The sequence below is a fragment of the Rhinolophus sinicus genome, chromosome 3, assembly GCF_057876585.1.
Source record: "Rhinolophus sinicus isolate RSI-liver-muscle chromosome 3, RSI-T2T, whole genome shotgun sequence".
Lineage (NCBI taxonomy): Eukaryota > Metazoa > Chordata > Mammalia > Chiroptera > Rhinolophidae > Rhinolophus > Rhinolophus sinicus.
This window is the reverse complement of record NC_142503.1, coordinates 194,739,571-194,760,633: the sequence shown is the minus strand read 5'-3', so window position 1 is coordinate 194,760,633 and position 21,063 is coordinate 194,739,571. Positions and strand designations below refer to the sequence as shown.

The 21,063-nt window shown below is 42.2% G+C and overlaps 1 protein-coding gene across 4 annotated transcripts in view; it reads left to right on the top strand.

Annotated features, from left to right (window-relative positions):
- Positions 1 to 10,222, top strand: part of ATG2B (autophagy related 2B) — a 64,058-nt gene extending 53,836 nt beyond the window's left edge. For all 4 annotated transcript variants that reach the window (XM_019746363.3, XM_019746338.3, XM_019746347.3 and 1 more), the window contains 7 exons: positions 149 to 356; positions 2,717 to 2,786; positions 3,134 to 3,216; positions 4,113 to 4,234; positions 4,486 to 4,640; positions 5,567 to 5,716; positions 8,935 to 10,222. In XM_019746363.3, coding sequence (XP_019601922.3) covers positions 149 to 356; positions 2,717 to 2,786; positions 3,134 to 3,216; positions 4,113 to 4,234; positions 4,486 to 4,640; positions 5,567 to 5,716; positions 8,935 to 9,165 — 1,019 coding nt within the window. In that variant the 3' untranslated portion in view covers positions 9,166 to 10,222. The remainder of the gene's footprint in view (positions 1 to 148; positions 357 to 2,716; positions 2,787 to 3,133; positions 3,217 to 4,112; positions 4,235 to 4,485; positions 4,641 to 5,566; positions 5,717 to 8,934) is intronic.
- The last annotated feature ends 10,841 nt before the right edge of the window (positions 10,223 to 21,063 follow it).

Sequence of the window (21,063 nt, the reverse complement as noted above, 5' to 3'; positions counted from 1 at the left end):
AATTTAAAAGGTGAAAGTCAATTTTCTCTGTAGTAGTAATTGTGTTTATTAAATAAAATGTAGCAACACAAATTAAATCTAGATTGATTTAAATGGTTGCTCTAAGGAAGACTACCTAATTTTTCAAATGTCCACATTACATGTTCAGTTAAAAAGTCTCCTGGAGCTGATGTCACCTGCAGTTTGCCAAGGCATTTAAGTACCTCAAAGGAGCCAAACGTCGTTCTTTCTTTCCCTGCGCCAAAGCATCCTTTCCAAAATGACAGTGCCAACTCAGTGGAAGTGGTTAATGGGGAGGCGCAGAAGGCCTTCTCGGCCGAAGAAGCATCATTTAGTGACCAGCCTGTGTTTTTCAGGTAAATCATTTAATTTGGATAACAGAGGACATTATTTTAGTTTTGAAGCTTGTCCTTTAATGCGTTTGTGTGCAGGTAGTCATGAGGTCACGTCAGCTTTTCTTTGCACTGCCGTATTATCAACTGGTATGTTTGTTTGTATGCGGTCCCACCTAACTCACCCCTCTCATTTACACAGGGTAACCCTTGTTGAGGATGTATCTCTGTTGATTCTATAACAGGGGTTCCCTTTTCCTCAGCTCCCGCCTTTTTCCTCCTCCGGTTCCTCTCTTTCCCGTCACTGGTATGGCTTCTTTGTACCTCCTCACACGGCTGTCCTTTCCCTCGTTTCTGTTATTCATCTCAACTTCAGCATTCCTTCTTATTCCTTATGGGAATTTTCTGTTTAGCTTTCTGTCTGCCCTCTTCCGTCACTGTGTGTCTTTCCTGACTCTGCCCTCCCCGGGTAAGTTGCACTGTCCGGAACCCCGGCGCCTGTGCTGCTGCCCAGCCATGCGGCCAGCTGGTTACACAAACTTATCCCTCATTTCACACTCATTCATTCTTCCTGTCTTGTTTCTTTCTCCACCCCTGGGGTAGGTGTGGAGCGTTGGCTCTATTGGAAGGGAAAGGCTGAGGCTCAAAGCCACCTGTGTTGTGAGGGACAATTAGCCACTTTCCCTGGCTTTCCGTGCTCCTCTCCCATTGACACCAGTGGTCCCCAAATTCTGCCTTTCCCTCTGAGCTCTGAGGTTAGAGTTTGGCTCAAAGTGGGCAGTATAACTATTTTAAAGTATTTTCTTGTTTTAAATATCAGTGGTTCTAAACATTTGCACCACAGAGTAGAACCTCTTTTATTATTTGATGTTTTAAAAAATGTTTCTACTAAAAAAATTGTATATCCTAAGTAACAATTTGTATTCTCATTTTATATTAATCACATGTAAACTACCAATTTGGTTTTTGTAACCACTGGATAACCAGTATAAAGGAAATTGAATTGTTAAAATTCTGGCCTGAAACAAAGAAATTTGACACTTTTTAGTTTGTGTAGCCTTACTTACTTACCTAGGTGTTTATTTTTTTCATTAGACTATTTAAAATAGTGTATAGACTTCTATTTCTACTTTCAAAAGCTCTTAGTGGGTCCAGGACTCTGGGCTAGTAACCAGTGATAGAGTCCAAATTCCTCACTTTACAGATGAGGAAATTAATGCCGAGAGGTGAGCTGACTGGCTCAGGACCACACAGTGGCTGAGCCAGGACTAGAACACAGGTCTTCATCTCCAATTCAGTGCATTTTACAAGTGATGCGCCCCCCCCCAAACATTTATTCAACGTTTATTTATTCCACAAGTATTTATTGAACACTTACTATATGTATGCCACATTTTCTACTATATGTATGCCACAGTGAGCAAAGTAGACAGAAATCCTTATTTAATAATTAATACATATGATTCGTCCTAATGTGCTTTGGAGAAAAAGAGAGTGAGAAAGCGAGAGGCAGGTGTCAAGGGGCTGTTGCCCAGACAACCAAATGGAGATGAGTATTCAGAAGATGGGGGAGGATCTTGGATCTCAAGCTTTTTGTGTGATTGATGTGAATCCATCATTTCCATTTTACTGCAGGTTAAATGGTCTTTGTGGGCTGGCTTAGTATATAATCACCAGTATTAATTCTGTAGAAAAAATGAGTTTCCGATTCCAGTTTACAGTCCAGCGTTTGGAAGCCAGCTCCTCCTTTTGTTTGATGTGTCATCAGTGTATAATTATAATTTAATTCTCAATTCCCAATACTTGTGTGTCGATATCCTACTTACAAGTATTGTTCTCAAGAATGCTCACTAAAATTCACCAATGTAGGTGGCATTCAAAAAATGTATTGGCAGAGACATTTAGGGTCAGAGAGTTTAAGTGACTTGCCCGTGGTTGCATCCCATATAACTGATAAAACTGAGATTCATGTCCATTATTTTCTAACTCTTTTGCTTCATCATGGAGCTAAAATGAGTGTCTTACCTCTTGTCTTTTTACTTGTTGATAATGATGGTATTATTTGGTTTAATCTTGAAGGTTGCTTTTATTAATTTGTTCTCTGTATGAATTGAGAATATCTGCCAGAATAAATTTTTCTAAGATAAACATTACTTAGTAAACTACGAAAAAGTTTTTGTGAACAAATTTAAATATAATAAAATAAATACAATTTATAAGATGATTAACATCAGTTTAGTTGTTATATTACCTTAAGAAAAGGCATTCTTTTTTGTCTACTTTGTGGTTTGGGTTTTATTCTCTGTTTGAACAAACTAATTTATATTTAATTTCAACTATTAGTAATTTTGAATATAATAACTCCCCTCCTGTCTTTATTTCAGAGAATTTAGATTCATATCAGAAGTTCCTATCCGACTTGATTATCATGGAAAGCACGTGTCAATGGATCAGGTTTGCAAACTTTGTATAAAGTTTGTGTAAAAAATTGCCTTATTTGTTTTCCTAATAGACTCAATTAAAAAAAATTTTTATGTCATAGAGGTTTGAAATGATGTGTAAGATTTTAAAATTTAATTCTGATTTTAAAGTAAGTTAAATATTTTTTACTTAAGAACTCATGAGTAAAATTTGATATAAATTGGGGTCGTACATATTATGAAAGCAGTTGTTTTTACTGCAAACATTTTAAGTGTTTTAGCTTCATTAGTGAATGTTGCTTTGGCTTTCCCAAACAACAACTATTTTAAGTGTTGAGTCTCTCAATTTACAAATTAATCTGGGTTTTCTTCATTTTAAAGGGCACGTTAGCTGGGATTTTGATCGGTCTGGCCCAGTTAAACTGCTCTGAACTAAAGCTGAAGAGGCTTTTCTATCGGCATGGGTAAGTTGGGTTATTACCTGAGGCTTTGAGCTATAGTAACTAACATTAGTTTACAACAAATTAAAATTGAGTTTCCTTAGCAAGCACACATAATTTAATTCTTTTATCATATCGGCTGCAGAGAGCTCATTTTTAGAGGATCCTTACTGGTTAGCGGCTAGTTTTCATTCTGAGAGAGTAGAATAAGTTTGACAAAGAAGTATTTTTCAAACACAGCTATAGTTATGATATTTTTTCATAATTTCCCAAAGTTGTAAATCAGTTTGTTTAGTGAAAAGACTGGACTAAATTCAGAAAGCAATGGTTCTTAGTAGCTAAGAACCGTATGGCAATTTGTACCGTGTTTCCCCGAAAATAAGACCTAGCTGGACAATCAGCCCTAATGCGTCTTTTGGAGCAAAAATTAATATAAGACCCGGTCTTATTTTACTATAATACCTGTAAGATCAGGTATAATGTAATATAATATAATGTAATTTGTAGTATAATATATAATACTGGGTATAATATAATGTAATATAATACCAGGTCTTATATTAATTTTTGCTCCAAAAGATACATTAGAGCTGATTGTCTGGCTAGGTCTTATTTTTGGGGAAACACGGTAGATGTTGAGTTAATCCTATGCCAGAGCTTTAGATGTTCAAGAAGTAAGAACAGTGGAAAAACACAGCTATTCATATTACCTAAGCCTTGTAGAAATTAACACTATAATTGGGTTATATGTATGTGTATAGACATGTATTTTTATATGTATTTATATATTCAGACTGAATATTATAATATTTTATCTTTGTAATTTGTAAATTTTCTTTTAAGTTAAAAAATTCCCCCAAACTTATCTAAAGCTATACATTTCTTTTTCCTTCCTCTATACTAATAGTCATTTGCTCTAGTTTGCTAGGTGTTGACAAATTATTCTCATATGCAATCACCGAATGGCTTACTGACATTAAGAAAAACCAGCTACCGGGCATCCTGGGAGGTGTTGGGCCTATGCACTCACTTGTACAATTAGGTGAGTTTCCTGTTTTAATCAGAAGATGATTTATTTTGCCTGATCGGTGATGCTTAACCTTTTTGTGGTTATGGATGCCTTTGAGAGTCTACATGAGGACCATCTTTCTAGAAAACCTATATTTGTAGTCATATACACAAAACGCTGTCTCCCGTTTCAGGGGCTGCAAGCAAGCCCCAGGGTTAGAATGATAGCAGAGATCTGAGCCCCAGCACGCCTGCTGACTGCTGTGTGTCTGTCGCCTGTTGCAGTGCAAGGCCTGAAGGACTTGGTCTGGTTACCAATAGAGCAGTACCGGAAGGATGGCCGCATTGTCAGAGGATTTCAGAGAGGCGCTGCCTCCTTTGGCACCTCTACAGCCATGGCCGCTCTAGAACTCACCAATCGAATGGTTCAAACCATACAGGTATCTTTCCATAGGCTACCTGACCCTATACAAAGAAGAAGGGTCTTTGTAAAACAGTGGGGTTATTTTTGTTTTCAAAAATGATACTGTGGAAATATACAAAATTAATAAAATATGAGAATAGATTATATTATTTGTAATGATTTAATACTATGCTTTTTAAATTGCTTAGCTGTCCAGTGTTACGTTATTAGTAGAAAATACGCAGTGGAATGCAGTGTGAAATGTGTTTGTGTTACCACGGTTTCAAACGTAATCCATTCTGGAAGCCCGTTTGAGTTCTGAAACATTCTAAAACTGAGGCGCAGTTTCCCCATAGAAAGTAATGCAAAATGGGTTAATCTGTTCCAGACCTTTAAAATAAACCCCTAAAACTGCAAATTTAGCGTGAATTTTACTATCTAATGATAGCATAGATCCATAAAATTTATGGCGTTCGTAAACCGAAATGTTCATCAATGGAAACGTTCAAAAACCGAGATACTACTGTAAATGATAGCCATTAAGCTAGCTGAGGATTTATTTTACCACATTTATGTGAAAAAAAAACCATAGCTAAATGTAAAGAGAGAATTACAGAGCAAACAGTAGTTGTTTTAAGGTTTGTTACATTAAGTATTAAGGTCCAACTGACCTTATCCAGACCCTGTGTTCTTGACTAACCCGGTCACTTGGAGAACGTTCTGAGAGGGCAGAAGAGGGCATGAAAAAATCAGCTTGATCCAGATAGTGTTGGTTTTTAATGTACGCTTTCATGTTCTTATCAAAGTCGTAAGACCTGTGGGAGAGAATCAAGCGCTGCGGAAGTGCCGTGTGTGGGCGCGATCCCCCACGTCCTTCCCCAGGCCCTGTGGGAAGTGCGCCGTTGGAGCCTAACTCTCCAGACTTGCTTCTCATTCACTTCTACTTTCTGATAAATGGTCCAGGCCGCAGCCGAGACTGCTTATGACATGGTGTCTCCGGGTACCCTTGCTATCGAGCCCAAGAAGATGAGAAGGTTTCCTCATCACCGGTTAGCCCACCAGCCAGTGGACCTGAGGGAAGGCGTGGCCAAGGCCTACAGTGTCGTGAAAGAGGTAGGTGATGCTCGGGCGACAGGCCATAACCCGCTCCCACTCTTCCCGGGCTTTTATCTAAAGAGCACCTGTGGTTGGAGTTTGTTCTGAAGGACCCCCTGGGAGTGCACCTGGCACTGCTGCCAACTGTGAGGGCAAATCCCTGCGTCAGGTAGGAGAAGAGAGCCGTGGGGTGGCCACTGGGTACCCGGGAGGAGCAGTGACTTGCCTCCCCCCACGAGTGAGCAGGAGTAAGAGCCAGCACAGGGGCTCACCCACGGGGCCCAACACATGTCCGCACTCTGCTATGCTCACCTCCGATTTGTTTAAAAAGGCAGCTTTTCCCGTGAATCCCTCGTGGTCCCATTCCCCTGCCTTCCCTGTCCTGAAGATAGTACAGAGTTTTCTGTACCTTTTTTTATGGTTTTATTATACAAGTGTGTATTCATAAGCAAAACATACTCTTGTTTGTATTTTAAAAGTTCACATAAATGGTGTTATAGGTATCCTAACTTTCAAAATAAACCCATGTTGATGATGTAGATCTAATTTCAACTGTTTTGTGGGATTTCACTGTATGAATAGAGATAATTTATGTGTTTTCCTATTGGTAGACATTTGCTTTCCATTTTTTCCCTAAAACACTGCTACGGGAATGTCCACACGAATGTCCTCTTGTTGCTATGTGCAGGAAGTTGTTAGGGGACATGGTGCCTTGTAACTATTGGAGTCTTGATGTCTATTAAATATGACCAAGTTGTAGTTTATTTGCACCAGTGAACCCTGATTTTATGGCTGTTTTCAAGGTCATTCCCTGTCTTAATCTCTTATGACATTCTTTTTAATATGACACATTGTTTGAGGTCATTTTACTTATAATTGATTTGCGTATTAGGATTTCATTAAGGATGTTGTCCCCATCGTATGCTGACAGGCAGAACAGTCTTTTTGACCTGACCAAAGTTAGCCTCTGTGGTCCCAAACCACAGTGGTGGAAAGACCACTGAGGGGGAACCCCCAGAAATGTATTAGTGTGTAAATAAAGGCAAGACTGGTCACCTTTATGAAAAAGAGATTTAGTTGGGAGAACAAAGAGAGATAATTACCAGTCAGACCTGTTCCTACTTTGTTGGGACTGGGCCAGTTACCAGTGGACATGTGAGAAATCAGGTTTGTAAAAATGGTCCTGGGGTTCAAGACAGGGGCGTTTGACAGCAGGATAATAATAGCTCTTGGATGTGTAGCACTGTGCAGTTTGCAAAATGGTTACCTGGTTTCATCGGTATTCATTCTAAAATAAATATTTATGTGTGCCAAGCGCATAGGAACCCTTGAAGGTAGATGGCATTCCCCGTCACAGGTGAGGGGACAGGCTCAGGAAGAACGGCCATGGCGAGTGGGCGGGGGGCCAGGGTTGGAGCCGGGGTTTGGGCCTGCTGTTCAGTTGTCGTTCTCTAAAGCTGTCCCTGCAAAGACTGAAGGAAGGGAGGGCGACTGCAGTGAGCTGGGGTTCAGACGGTAGGGGATTCTTGATGAGACTGAATCTGAGTCCATATAAAAAAGCTCTTAAATAGAGGTTCCTCAATGGGGATAAATATTTCTTCTTCTTTTTAGATGTTAAGAACTCCGAGATTAAGGGAAAACATGCTGTGTGTTTCACAGATAGGCTCATCCTTTAGATGGGAGTCAGCACACTAAGGCCTGCAGGCCGGATCTGGCCAGTGCCTGCTTCTGTGTGCACTTCTAGCTAAGAATGCGTTCTACAATTTTAGAGGACTATAAAAAGATAAAAAAGAATAAACAACAAAGACTTATGGCCCATAAATGTTTATCATCTGGCCCTTTATGGAGAAAGCTTGCTGACCCCTGCTTTGCATAGTTGTGATTTGTGGCCGGTAGTTGTAAGGCACAGAGCTAGATTGTTGTCTAGGAATTCGATAATGAACACTCAGTACCTGCTCAGCTGTGCCTAGCCCGTTCGACGCGTTATTTCATTTAATTCTAACAATCATCACAATATTGTAATTGCCCATTTGAAAGGACTTGTCTAAGGTCACACAGCCAAGTGACAGACCTGAGATTTGAATTTACTTCTGTAGCCTCCAGACTTGGTGGTGTTAATCATCATATTACAATAAGCTGATACCTTCTCATTGTGGGTTAGGGAGGGGAGCTGGGACGGGGGAAGCAGATGATGTGGACAAATGTATAAATTGTAAGCATTTTCTTCAGTGTGTTCATGGTTTCTTTTATTGGCTCTTGTAGATAGTTTTAAAAATAGCACTTATGCTTTTTTTTTTTTTTTCTTCTGTACTTTGCCCCTTACGGTACTCCATTTTTGCCTGCTGTGTTGGGTAGAAATGATACTCTTGCTAGCTTGTCAGAGTAATGGCTAGATTTGGGGTAGGACAAGGTTCCTGGGTTTCCACAGAGAGCCCAGAGCTCCTTGTACTGTGCCCTTCATTGAAAAGCAACAGTGGAACCTGCTCTTGTCCCCTGAGGGACTTCGAGTTCCACTGATGGTGAGATGTGAAAATCGTGTGATGTTTTACCACGTCGGCTTGACCCCCGCGGTTATATATTCAGCTTTAAAGCTGAGCATCCTGATGAGTTTAACGTCAGGCAGTTATAAGCAAGGTGAAAAATGCTCCTGCTTATTAAATATGCTCCTGCTGTATGTTCTCCAAGTTTTCTCTGTTTAATCCAATAAAATGTTCTATTTAGCCCTTTATCTTAATGGAATATTCCAGTTATCTTTTCTAGTACATAGCCAGCAATTTAAAACAAATTTAATAATATCCTGGAGCTTACTAGAATTAGATTTTCTTGTTACAGTTGAATCAGAGGAACTATCATATGCCTTTAGTGATTACATTTATTCCAAAAGCTTTGTTTGCTAAGTTTGATTTAACTAGTGATAAATAGTGCCAGCAAAGCTTGGGTCATTAAATACTTCTGTAAGTTTCCCTACTACAGTTTTTGCACATGTGACTCCACAAAATACTAAATCATAATAATTGCCTCTTACTTCCCCTTATAATTAGAATTTTATCATAGAAATAATTATCCTGGGTTATCTCAAAAGCACAGGCTTTTTTGGGTAGGAAGGGGAGGTCTAGTTTACAAATATCATGTTGATTAAGTTTACAAATATCATGTTGATTAAGTGTGATTACAGGATAGTTTAGGGAGTTTTCTGCCCAGTAATTTGCTCCCTTTTCTCCCCTGCCCCCTTTCAGGGAATCACAGACACGGCTCACACCATTTATGAAACCGCAGCTCGAGAACACGAGAGCAGGGGCGTTACTGGGGCCGTGGGCGAGGTTCTGCGTCAGATTCCTCCCGCAGTGGTGAAACCTCTGATTGTCGCCACAGAAGCAACATCAAACGTGTTAGGTGGCATGAGAAACCAAATTCGACCTGATGTCCGGCAAGACGAGTCACAGAAATGGCGCCACGGGGAGGACTGATATTTCAGGCATGATCCTTACGAAGATAACGAAGGCAGAACTAAGGAGCATAGTGTCCCATTGGCAGCTTTAGAAGGAACTCTTTTAATTTTATTGTGTTCATCTCAGGAACAAAAGCAGTTCTTAGGTCAATAATGTAATATCACAACCACGTGCAACCAAAACTTCTCTGACATTTTAGGGCTAAGTTGGTACTTGCCTGTAGAAAGGTTCGGTGACTGGTATCAAGTCCTTAAAGCATTTGCTGCCAAGTTAGTGGAATGCTTGCTTTTATTAAAATGAGTATAATTCTCCTGGGTACAGATGAGATGTCATTGGAAAGCTCCTTTGACAGTCAGGAGTGCTCAGAAACTTTTGAGCGCTTCGAAAGCACTGTTTATGTTGTTCTGAGGAGTTGATTTTTCTTAAGATTTAAAAAGAATCATAGCTTCGAAACTTTCATGGTGAGTGAGAGACAGAAGCCACAGGAAAATAAAAGCAAATAGGATTTTCAAAATAAATATCAGTGAGGACTAAATAACCTCGTCTGTTGGATTTAGTGTTCATGCCCTCGAGAATAACATTATTTCCACTTACTCAGAAAATCCTGTGGGAGTTGGAGAGCGTGAGTGTCACAGACACGTTCTGTTGTGTTGCACTTTATCTTGTGTGTGTGTATGTGTTTCTAGATTAATACGTGTCACGTGCTATCTTCTTTATGTAATTTATAGAGTTACACAAAACATAAAGAGGAGTAAGGCTGAAAGTTTGGGGCAAAGGAAGGTAACTCAAATGTAATAACTTCCATTTATTTTAAGTGTAAATGAAAATGTGCGTTCGATAAAGAACTGGGGCCCATATAATTGTTTATATGTTCAATTTTAAGCAGGTTATGTAGGGCAAGCTTGTTAGGAATGTGTGGAAAGGGAGTATGGAAGTAGTTTTTACTCTTAAAATTAACCAAAAATCCTCCAAATATGCCCTAGTCAGCTATTTCAAAGTACCGTTTTTACTTGGTTAAGTGTATGTTTTGATAACCTGTCAGGAATGAATAAAGTATTTTTATTTAAAGGCAAAACTGTTTTATGCTTCCATGAATATTTTGCTTTTCCTAGAGCATGCATATTCATAGATGCAATACTATGATTTATTCCAAGATACTTGGGAACACTTTCTCAGAAGTGATTTTGGTTAATATCAAGTATGTCATGACCTGGAAGTGAGAGGGAAATTGTTCTCATCTCAGTCTCTGACTTGGGGTTAATTCAGCAGAAAGAAAATGTAGGACTTTGTATTCACCCACTGTTGAAAGTCACGTAATAAGAATTCTCAGGTTCTGAAGGGGGAATATCGAGGTGAATTTGGATTTCAGAATCACATTTCAATTTGGGGTTGGGAAAATGACATTGAATCAGTTTCACTCTAATTTTTCTAAACAAGAAAGTAATGTAAACCAAAAATCTGAACATTTAAAATTTATAAAAATTGTGCTCAATAGCTGTTAGTTTTATTTTGTTTCCTTTTTACTGCCAAAAAACTATGAAGGGCAACACTCAGAGTAACCACCTGTTTAAGCATCACGGAAGCTCTGCTACTCTTTCCCAATTAAGTGGAGTCCATGTAGACCGAGGTCCCGAGTAAACACCCGCCAAGGCTGTTTTTATTGCCGTGAAAGCCCAGCCTGCTTCTGGGGCACAGTCCGATCGCCCTGTGCTTGGAGCCCCTGTGCTCCATTTCCCTTGCAATGGGACATACTACGGACATTGTCTGTGATGCTTAATCAAAGTGAAACATGCTTGATCAAACTGAAAAGTATAAAATCTCTTTAACTTCTCAATATATTTCCCACAGTTACACTATTTAAGTTCAATTAGATATGGTATAGCGAGAATGATCGTTCTCTTGTTTGCTCTTTGAGCTGCAAAGGGACCCGTCTTTTGACAAATTAGGTTTATAAATCCCATTTAAACATATCTATATCCTGCAGTCTCCATGGTTCTTGCTCTGTTCTGCCTTCCTGCACTTGCTATTGAGAGAATCTATGTTTAGGAACAGAAAGCTTGTGTCTGAGGTTGTGAAAGATTCAGAGTCAAGGGTCTATTCATTGTCAGTTTAGCCAACATGCTCTTTACTTGAGATATTTGTGTATCTATATAGGAATACTTCCACATCATTAAGTATCCTTAAGTTTTTCTTTTTTAAAAGTGTCTCTTTAAACTTTTATGCTGCGAAAACACAGTAAGGGGTGTTGGGCAGGATCCTGGGGTTGCCAGATTTGGGACTTCTCAAGTGGGTGGCTTGGCCACGCACGGCCTTCGTTTTCCCTAAGCCTCAGTGTCCCTCTCTGTGAACAAAGGGATTTCTCATGACAAAGTCCAGCAGAGATTTTTCCACTGGTTAGGGCGTGTGTGCATGTGTGTGTGTGTGTGCGTGCCTGTGTGTGAATGATGGTGTGGGAGTTAACGCCCAGCAGGGTGCCCAGACCTGAGACCCCTCAAACTGGTGGCACTGCCACATGAGAGCAGTCTGGTGACATCCCATGGAGCAGCTCCTGTGGATCTTGCATCTCTGAGAGTTTGGCATTTCTGAATGGCCGCAGTACCTGCGTGGTTCTCTTGTGATGCGACACTCCCGAATGGAGGAAGCTGTGTGTGTCCGCTTGTCACTGTGTCTAGTCCACGTACATATCTCCCCCAGGAGTCCACGTAGCAAGCCTGGTCCACATCTGTCGGCAAGTGTCAGAACTCACAGTGTTACAGAAACATGCTCAGACCACCTTCCATTATGAAGGCAGACAGACAGGGCCATGGCGGTGTCTTCCCTTGAATGACTGGTTTGGGTCCCCCAGTTTCCCTTCCTGTGTGTCCCCGATTGGTATTACTTACAAGTAGAACGTTCACTTAACATTCGCCTTTTCAGATAGAATACAGTGTTTCTTGTAGACATCATAGCAGACTTCCATTTCACTAAAGTTTGGGTCCAATTTGGATTTCCACTTAAGCACACATATTTAACCTTGATCTTTTTATCATGTAAAACTCACTTTAGGAAAGAAAAACAACTTCCCAAGTAGCAATGTGCCTAAAATGGCAAAAATCTCAAAAACCAGTGTTTCTCCCTCCTGCCATGTGTCACTTTTAAAATGCTATTACAATAGTTCCAGCTTCTAAGGGAATTACTGTTTAACCATCTCATTTGAAAACTGTTCTGTAGGTTTGGTGCCTTTGTTCAGTTCCAAAACAGTCCAGACAAACCTGTCTGCTCGCACAGGGGCTGCTGGCCCACAGGGGTGCGGCCCCCCGGGTCGTTTGCACTGTGTGTGCTCACCAGAGTGTAGGCAGCAGGCAGAGCTGAAGTGAAGCAATTTGAAGTGAGGAATCCACACTTGGCACCAGACGGTTTCAGGATTAACAATGGTCAACATGAATTTAAATTTGAAATAGGCAAAAAGCTGGAGATTAAGGAGAAACCATTTCACTTTGCGTCAGTTTTCTTAGACCTGCATTGGGTATACTTCAGATTAGTGGGGAGTCTGTGCTGAGCAGTCTTACTCCCTGTTTTTCCTCACATCCTCTTGACCTTCTTAAGACATTAGAGAGGATGTCTATAGAGTTCTTGAAGCTTCTTGAAAGTGAGGGGCTGTGCAAGAATGAAGTGAAACTCTGGTATCTGCAAGTTCATCAACTGGAGGTACCAATTGGTATCAAACAGAATAAATCAAATATACATTTGTGAATCTTAAAGAGGAAACTTATTTGTAGAGTATATAGGTAACGAAGGGAAAAAACTTTTTTCCCATTACCAAGAAATCTGTTTACTGGAAGATATCATCAGTTTTTTCCTACAAGAATAATCGAGTGCTTTTGTGCCAATTTATTTTTATCTCAGTAGTTTCAGGATCACGCTAGGTACACTGCTCCCTTTAATAGACTTTATATGTGCGGTTGCAAGTCAGCCCATTTTAATCAGAATATTTTCCTTCCGTTGTAGTGGCTGCAAATCAGAGGTGGAAAAGGCAGTCTAACACTCCACTGCAATAGGCTTCTTTTGGGATGAGAAATTTCAGAGAGTTTCAACAATTCATACTTTGAAATGTCAGCAATTTTTAAAAACATAGGTGTTAGAGATTTTCACCTATTATAACTGTTGACATCACTAATGCCTTGGGGGGTTGAAATAGCAGCCCCACCTTTAGACAAATATGTTTACTTTGCTGTTTCACACGTGTTTTGTGTATATGAAATGGCAGCTTCCGGTTTCTAGTTGGATTTGTCTTACCTTGTATAACTTGCCGGTCACACAGGACTTTGCATTTTAAAATTTGGTAGGGGTGCCAAGTTCAGCGCTTACGTTAATCTGTCCTGAATTAGTTTAGACCGTGACTTGATCTCTCCATAAGTAAAAGAACACACGTTGTATGTGTTGAGTATCATTGCTAAGTGTCTTAATTTTCCTAACTGATGTAATTATGGATGTGTATACTTTAAGAACACTGACGCTGTACAAGTATTTTTGTGGGACTGTAACTTGTTAGTGTGACTATTTAAAATATTATGAATTTAAGAGTCCTCTGGAAGAAAATTAAAGTATTTACTCTTTGGAATTTGCCTTAAACATTGTTGTCTTTTTCCCAGAACTGTTCCCAGAGCCTGGGGGGCGAGGGGTAGGTCTGTGTCAGATTCTGCTGTTGGGAAATGGGGTTTTTTCTGACCCGAGTGTCTGATGGCACATCTTGTTTTTTCCATGCTACCAATTTCTGAGCTACCTAGGGGACATGATGGTAATACTTGCCCCTTTCTCCCCACTTTTGGGTGCAAATCACTGTTAGTTACCTTATCCTTCTAGTGTAGACTTGTGGTAAACACATTTTGTAGGTTTGATTATAGCGACCTACATAAATACTTGATAAACCTGTCCTTTTTTTTTTTTTTTTTTTGGAATATTTTTACTTGTAAATGGAATATTTAAAAGAAATACTATTTTTTAAAAAAATTTCCTAAGACTTTATTTGAGCCAAATTGATGACATATGCCAGGGAGCAAGATCTCAAATGCTCCCAAGAAATACTTATTTTTAAAGACAGTACTTTAAAAGAGGTTGGTTTGTTTGTTTTCAAATTTATTGGGGTGACAATGGGTAGTAAAATTACATAGGTTTCAAGTGTACAATTGTGTAATACATCCTCTATATATCACAAAGAGGTTTTGATGTGACAGATGTCATTATATAATCGTCCACTTTGAGCAATCGGGAAAATCACACCTCGCACTTCAAACGTGACTCTTGTAAAAGGGAACCTTTGTGAGATGCGGAACAGTTGTCCACCAGGCATGTGGTATGTTCTTCATAAACCTCACAGCACCTTAGAGGCAGGTACTTGAGTCTGTGTTTTCCAGAGGAGGAGCCGGGCTCAGAGATGGCAAGACACGCTCAGGTCACATGGTTTGGCTCCCAAACCCCATGCTCACGCGACGACGGTTTCATTTAAGGAACTTGCGCAGTTGTCTAAGTCAGTAAAAACTTCACTAATTAGGACGGCATTTTGCTAGAAGATGGAGGCTAAAGGCTCTTAGGATGCTTGAGCCTAAGATGAGAACAAACATGCTTATCTGTCTCTTCACCTGCATCCCAGTCCCTCTCCCCCTCCTGGCTGCTCTCTGGTCCCTCAGTTCCTCCACGTCCCTGTGCGCAGTGGTTAGAGCCACCTGGAGAAATTTTTTTAATGCTGAAGCTCAAGCCCCAGTCAACACCGATTCATTAAAAATCTGGGCATGGGGCTAAATTAGGGTCTCTCCTCCTTAGCAATCTTGACATTTGGGGCTGGGAAGGCTTTGTTGTGGGGGCGCCCTGTGCATTCTGTTTGGCAGAATCCTTGGCCTCTGCCCACTAGATACAAATAGCATCCCCTCCCCAGTTGTAAAAACCTGAATTGTCACCAGATACACCCAAATGTCCCCTGGGTGGCAAAATCTCCCTGGGGCAACCACTGGGCTAAAAACTCCCCTGGTGAGAATAATGTGCAGCCTGGAGCCAGAATGGTGCCTAAGGACTTTCCCACATTCCTTTCTAGAATGCTCTGCCTCCTTCTTCCTTACCTCAGCTTAAGGGCTACCGTTTCAGACAGGCCCAGGCACCTACTTACCTCTTCTCTCCGTTACAGCACACACTCCTTAAAACAAAACAAAACCGTTGTGGCCCTTCCTCCATTGTATGGATCCGTATTGATTTGTTTTCCTATTTATTGTCTGACGCCCTCTGTGAGGGCAGGGCACATATCTACCTGGTGCCCAGCACAAGACCTTGCCCAGAATAAGGAATCAGGGACTGGTGAATGAATGAGTGAATGAATGAATGAAGCTTAGTGGTCATCTAGTCCTATATGGTCACTTTGCAGTTGAGGAAATTAAGCCCAGACGGGAATTGTTTGCCCAAGACCACGTGGTTAGTACTTGAAGGTGCAGTTTCAGGTTTTCTTGGTTGTAGCAATAATCTAAGAAGTAATAAAAGTGTATAAATATTATGTACAATAAAGTGAAAATCCAACACGTGTTGAGGATTTTCTACGTAACTACTACTTCGTTCAGGACTCAACAAGGGGGCGTTCACGTTCAGTATCAGCCAGGGTCCTGGGAAGAAGCGGGTGGCCCCTCGCGTGACTGAGGACAGCGTGGGAAGGGACTGCTTAGCACAGGTGAGAGGGAGCAAGGGAGACCCACACGGACCTGGGGGCTGACTCGGGGCCACAGGAAGACCTGGCGCCTCTCAGTGTCCACGCTGGGCCCGTCCTTGGCCTCAGTCACGTGTGTCAGGGCAGATTTCTTGCCTTTTCTGGCTATCCTTGGCAACAGGAACACGATGCCCCTCTCCATCCCATCGATCATGAGACGGGAACCACCTAAGCCTCATCTCAGTCCTGAAGGGACCAAGGGCGAGTGACTGCCAGCACCTGTGGCTGAAGGCGAGCGGCTGCCCCTCAGCAGCTGTGGCCTTCGCTACAGCAAGTAGCCAGAGAGGCCAGAGCAGCCCTGACCCTCGGGCTCCTACCCGCCCAGCTCCTGCCAGGGCCTCCCCCAGGTGGGACCCAACTTCCATGCAGCGTCTGAGGCTCAGCTGCGGGGCAGAGAGCAGGTGGACAGAGGGCACGGAGAGCAAAGGGAAGTCATCCAGCTGTCAAACGTTATTTGGTTTGTATTTGGCTTATTCACCGTGCAAATGACAAAACTGAGGCTTAGGGTAAGTGACCTACCCAAAGCCACACAATGTGCTAGTTAAGAAACACTAGTCACTAAGGACAGATAGACCCCCAAATCCCAGCAGCTTCACAAAATTTCCTTTTTTATTCACATAAAGTCCAGTCCGGTGCTCCTGAGTACCTGACAGCACGGCAGCTCTCCAAATGGTAATGGAAGAACCCAGAATCCTCCCGACTCGTCTCGTGGCTCTACCTCCCCCACAACTTCACGGAGACAGGAGGACAGCTTAGTGCCGCAGATGTTTGCTCACATTCCAGTGTCACAGTTCTGTCATGTGATCACACCCAGATTCAAGGGAAGCTGGGTAATGTCATCTTGCTATGTGCCTAGGAAGGAAGGAAGTGGGTTGGTGAGCAATGCAGCTCGTAATTTAGAATCTGAATCCAGGAATGTCTGACTCCAAACCCATGCTCTTAGTACATCCCCTATCAATTAAAGTTAGTTGTTCTACAACATAATTGACCATTACCGGAGTTAGATTTTGTTTTCCTCCTGGGCTTGTTTGTTTATATTCCTGAAAACAGTTTCACATGGAGCAAATTAAATTCAGCAAACGTTTGCTGGGTAATGAGGAAGGATAGTATAATGTAGTGGTCCTCAAAACTTGTCTGCATATAAGAATTACTGGAGGATCTCTTAAAAATTTCCAAACTCAGGCCATACCCAAGACCAATTCAATCACATTCCCCGGGGTGTGTTCTTGAAGCTCCCCAGGTGACTCTAATGTGTAGGCAAGTTTGGGAACCACTGGTATAGTGGCCAAGAATATAGATTTTTAAAGTTAGGTTGCCCGGGACTGAATCCAGGCTCCATTACTTGTTAGCTGTGTGGCCCTAGAGAACTTTCTTAACCTCTCTGTGCTTCAGTTTCCTCCTCTATAAAGTAGAGATACAAAAGGGTTGCTGTGAGGATTGTGTGAGTTAGTATATGCAAAGGGTTTTGAACAGTGTCTGACACATAATAAGTACCGTGTAAGTGTTAAGATACTGTTAGTTTCCTGAAAGCCTCTATGCCCTGGGCGAGAGATGAGAGATACAGTCCTTGCTCTTGGGGAGCTCAGAACCAGTGGGAAGATATCCCAACTAATCATTCCAGCCGTTTGTTCCTTATAAATGGAAATCAACTTGTTTTGCTCGTGAGAAACCCAGTGGTATTTCCCGAAGCCAAAGAAAGGAGCAGAAAAACCACTCAGAGCAGTTTTAGAATTGGAACTCCTGGTTTTGAAGACACCGCCTACTGTCCTCTCCCACCACCATCTGGACGTGTTTCCTGGGCATTAAACACAGATCTGGGCAGCCTTAGGGTAGCTGCTTTTTAGCCTGATGTTCAGGATTGCCTGGTTACAGGGAAATTTGACTTGAAGCTGACTTTTGAGTAGCATTTGGAAATAAAAGTCAAGGAGGGTGTTGGAGGCAAAGTCTTTGGGGTTTGGGGATGGCTGAGAAAAATGAACACTAGTACATCCTCACAGTAAGAATTTCTATGGCTATCAGGAGAGGGCAAACAATTCTTTCCAATTCAGATTCCCCTGAGGTGTAAAGGAAAACGTGACTGTTCAGTGCAAAGTACTAACTTTGCTTCCAAAACCCTAACGTGAGCATTGTGTCAGCCCAGATGTGGCCCAATTATTTTCAGAGTGATGGAGCAAACTCAAGGTTGTAACTCCCAAGGGGGAAAAAAAAAATTTAACGTTTAATAAAAAAGTTAAACACAATCCTTCCCCTCGACGTATGCTGTTTTAAAATCAGTACCAATGTTGTTGACCTTAAAAATAACAGTTTGTTGTTTTACCAGCAAAAATAGGTTGGTTCATTCAGGAACAGCAGAGAATTGCAATTCAGGACAGGCAAGCTATGACAAAACCACAGGCAAGTCTGGAGAACAAAGGAGAAGAATGTTCCTTTATAGCGGAAAGGGGGATTGGGAGGGGCTGTTATAAACAAAAAGTCCATTGGAGGAAACTGGGAGATAGAATGTAGTGGCTTTTCGGGGGCCAGCCCGGTGGCTCAGGTGGTTAGAGCTCCATGCTCCTAACTCCGAAGGCTGCCGGTTCGATTCCCACATGCGCCAGTGGGCTCTCAACCACAAGGTTGCCAGTTCAACTTGTGGGATGGTGGGCAGCACCCCCTGATGCTAAGATTGAACATGGCACCTTGAGCTGAGCTGCCGCTGAGCTGCCGCTGAGCTGCCGCTGAGCTGCCGCTGAGCTGCCGCTGAGCTGCCGCTGAGCTGCCGCTGAGCTGCCGCTGAGCTGCCGCTGAGCTCCAGGATGGCTCAGTTGGTTGGAGTGTGTCCTCTCAACCACAAGGTTGCCGATTCGAGTCCCGCAAGGGATGGTGGGCTGCGCCCCCTGCAACCAGTAACGGCAACTGGACCTGGAGCTGAGCTGCGCCCTCCACAACTAAGACTGAAAGGACAACAACTTGACTTGGAAAAAAGTCCTGGAAGTACACACTGTTCCCCAGTAAAGTCCTGTTCTCCTTCCCCAATAAAATCTTTAAAAAGCAAAAGAGCAATATTAAAAAAAAAAGAAAAAAGAATGTAGTGGCTTTTCATTGTCTGGATTGTGAGTCTCTCATTGGCTAAGTCGTTGCTGGGGAAGGAGAAAAATCCTTCTTCCTGCTGGGGAAGGAGACTGAAAAACATCTTCCTCTTGGGGACGTAAGTCTTGTCTCTTCTTGTTTGGGGCAACCAATAATGAGTGTGGGGTGTAAGAGCTTCCCATAAAGGCCCTCAGGACTCCAATCGTAGTTGAGATTTCTTCCATTAATTTTCATCTCTATAGTCAGAAAATCTCCTTTCATTTATAGTAAACACTTCCAAGGTCAAATAAGTACCTTCTCTCTTGTCCATTTCAGTTCAAACTGAAGCTTCACGTAGTTTTTATTCCCCCTTCAGGACATGCTATTTTTTTCAAAACCGTTCTTATGCCTCCACACCAGATTTCATTTTTAAAGCCGTCTTCTTAGCCTTTATGTCCTATTTGCCGAATTGGAGTTTTAGCTGAGTAGAGACTCTACCCCAAAGACCCACCTTGAGCAAGTCACTGAACTTGGCTGCCGGTCAGGTTCTGTAGACCACTGCAAGGGGAAACACCAAACACCGAGTTAATAATATGTGACACCCATTTAAAATTTGGGTGGCTGCTGCCATTTGCCCTCTTGTAGAAGTTGTACTGACACACCCACCAACCAGAAATCATTACCTGTTCACATGTACACTTTGGAACGACTAGATCCGCTGTAAGCCATTTAAGGACTTGCTTAGAGAATGTGTGCAGAAACATTTCTGGGGAAAGATCTTTTCGGTGTCAACAGGGGGCGCCAGCTCTCTTCCCAAGCGGAATTTGGGTTTAGCGTTCGCCCCTACAAGCCCCGGCAGCGCATTTGAACCTGCGCAAATGCTGACCCCACGCGCCGTGGGAAGGTTTTGGAAAAATCCTAAGTATCCCAGCCCTTTCACAAGGCTTATTTGCAGCAGCTTCCTTTTAGTCGAGGACATTGCCTAAATTCAAAATAAAAATGTCACTTTATTTCATGATTAGTTTCTCCCTGTAAATATTGGGCTGGGTGATAACACATGCCAGGCCTGTCTCTCAGTCCTCAAGGCTTGTGAAAGTTGCCCCTGGTGGAGTTTTCACAACGTTGATAAGGGAACTATTCAGGGCATGGGATCACAGAAATGTGCTTTATATCCAGATAAAGACTTTTTTGTTGTGTCCTTCCTGAGGGGGTATCTAAAGGTGAGTCTGAAACAGGAGCCCATTTAAGCTTCTCTGAGATTCATTTCTCTATGGGAAATGCAGCCCCAGCTCCCTAATCCTGCCATTCAGGGCTGGCACTAGGGTCAGGGGAGGGAGGTACTGGCCTTGGGCACCAGGTTTAAGGAGGGGTGGACACAGGGGCTCATCAGTAATCAGAATAAATAACAATTTAATGCAAAGTTTTTCAAAAGCTAAATTAATGTAAAAACACCCATGATGAACAGAATGGCAACATTTGAAATAAAGACGGGCTCCACTGCACCGCCATGCTCGTCTCAATTGCCTCCCTCTCCGCCAGGTCCTGTTGTGTCTTATTTTTACTTAAAATGTTGATATTTTGTTCATGATGATTGAATCTCATTCTTCCCTTCCTTTGCTCACCCTTTTCGAATCTTACCCCCCACCCCTAACCCCTGCCCCCAGACCCTCCTCCCTGCCTGAGCCCCCATCCTGTACCTCCCCGCCCCCCAAGGTTGGCTGTAGGACAATGAACGGAAAATAACATGGAGAGAAACCACAAGACAATGGCTAGAGGGATTATTGTTAAACACCAGGAATGATGCCAAAATCAATAGTGGCAAGTTGTGAGTTGCTATAAACTGATGTCATTATCTGGACTCGTGGAGATTCTGCTATGACGATGTTAGCAAACATTTATTGTGCGTGGAATGCGTGCTGGAAATGGTTCTGAGTGATTTTCTGTATCTGGCTAATTAATCACTACAACTGTTGGCGTGTGCAGCCATCCCACTCGGCTGCCATTACCGAGCGTGCCCGCCTCCAAGCCTCCCTTTGCTCCTGCTTTCCTAGCACCAGGGCTTCTCCCTTCCCTTTGTTAAATTCACTCCTTCAAGGGCTGAACTCCCACCACCTCCAAGAAGTCTCCCCAGACCACCAGCCTTT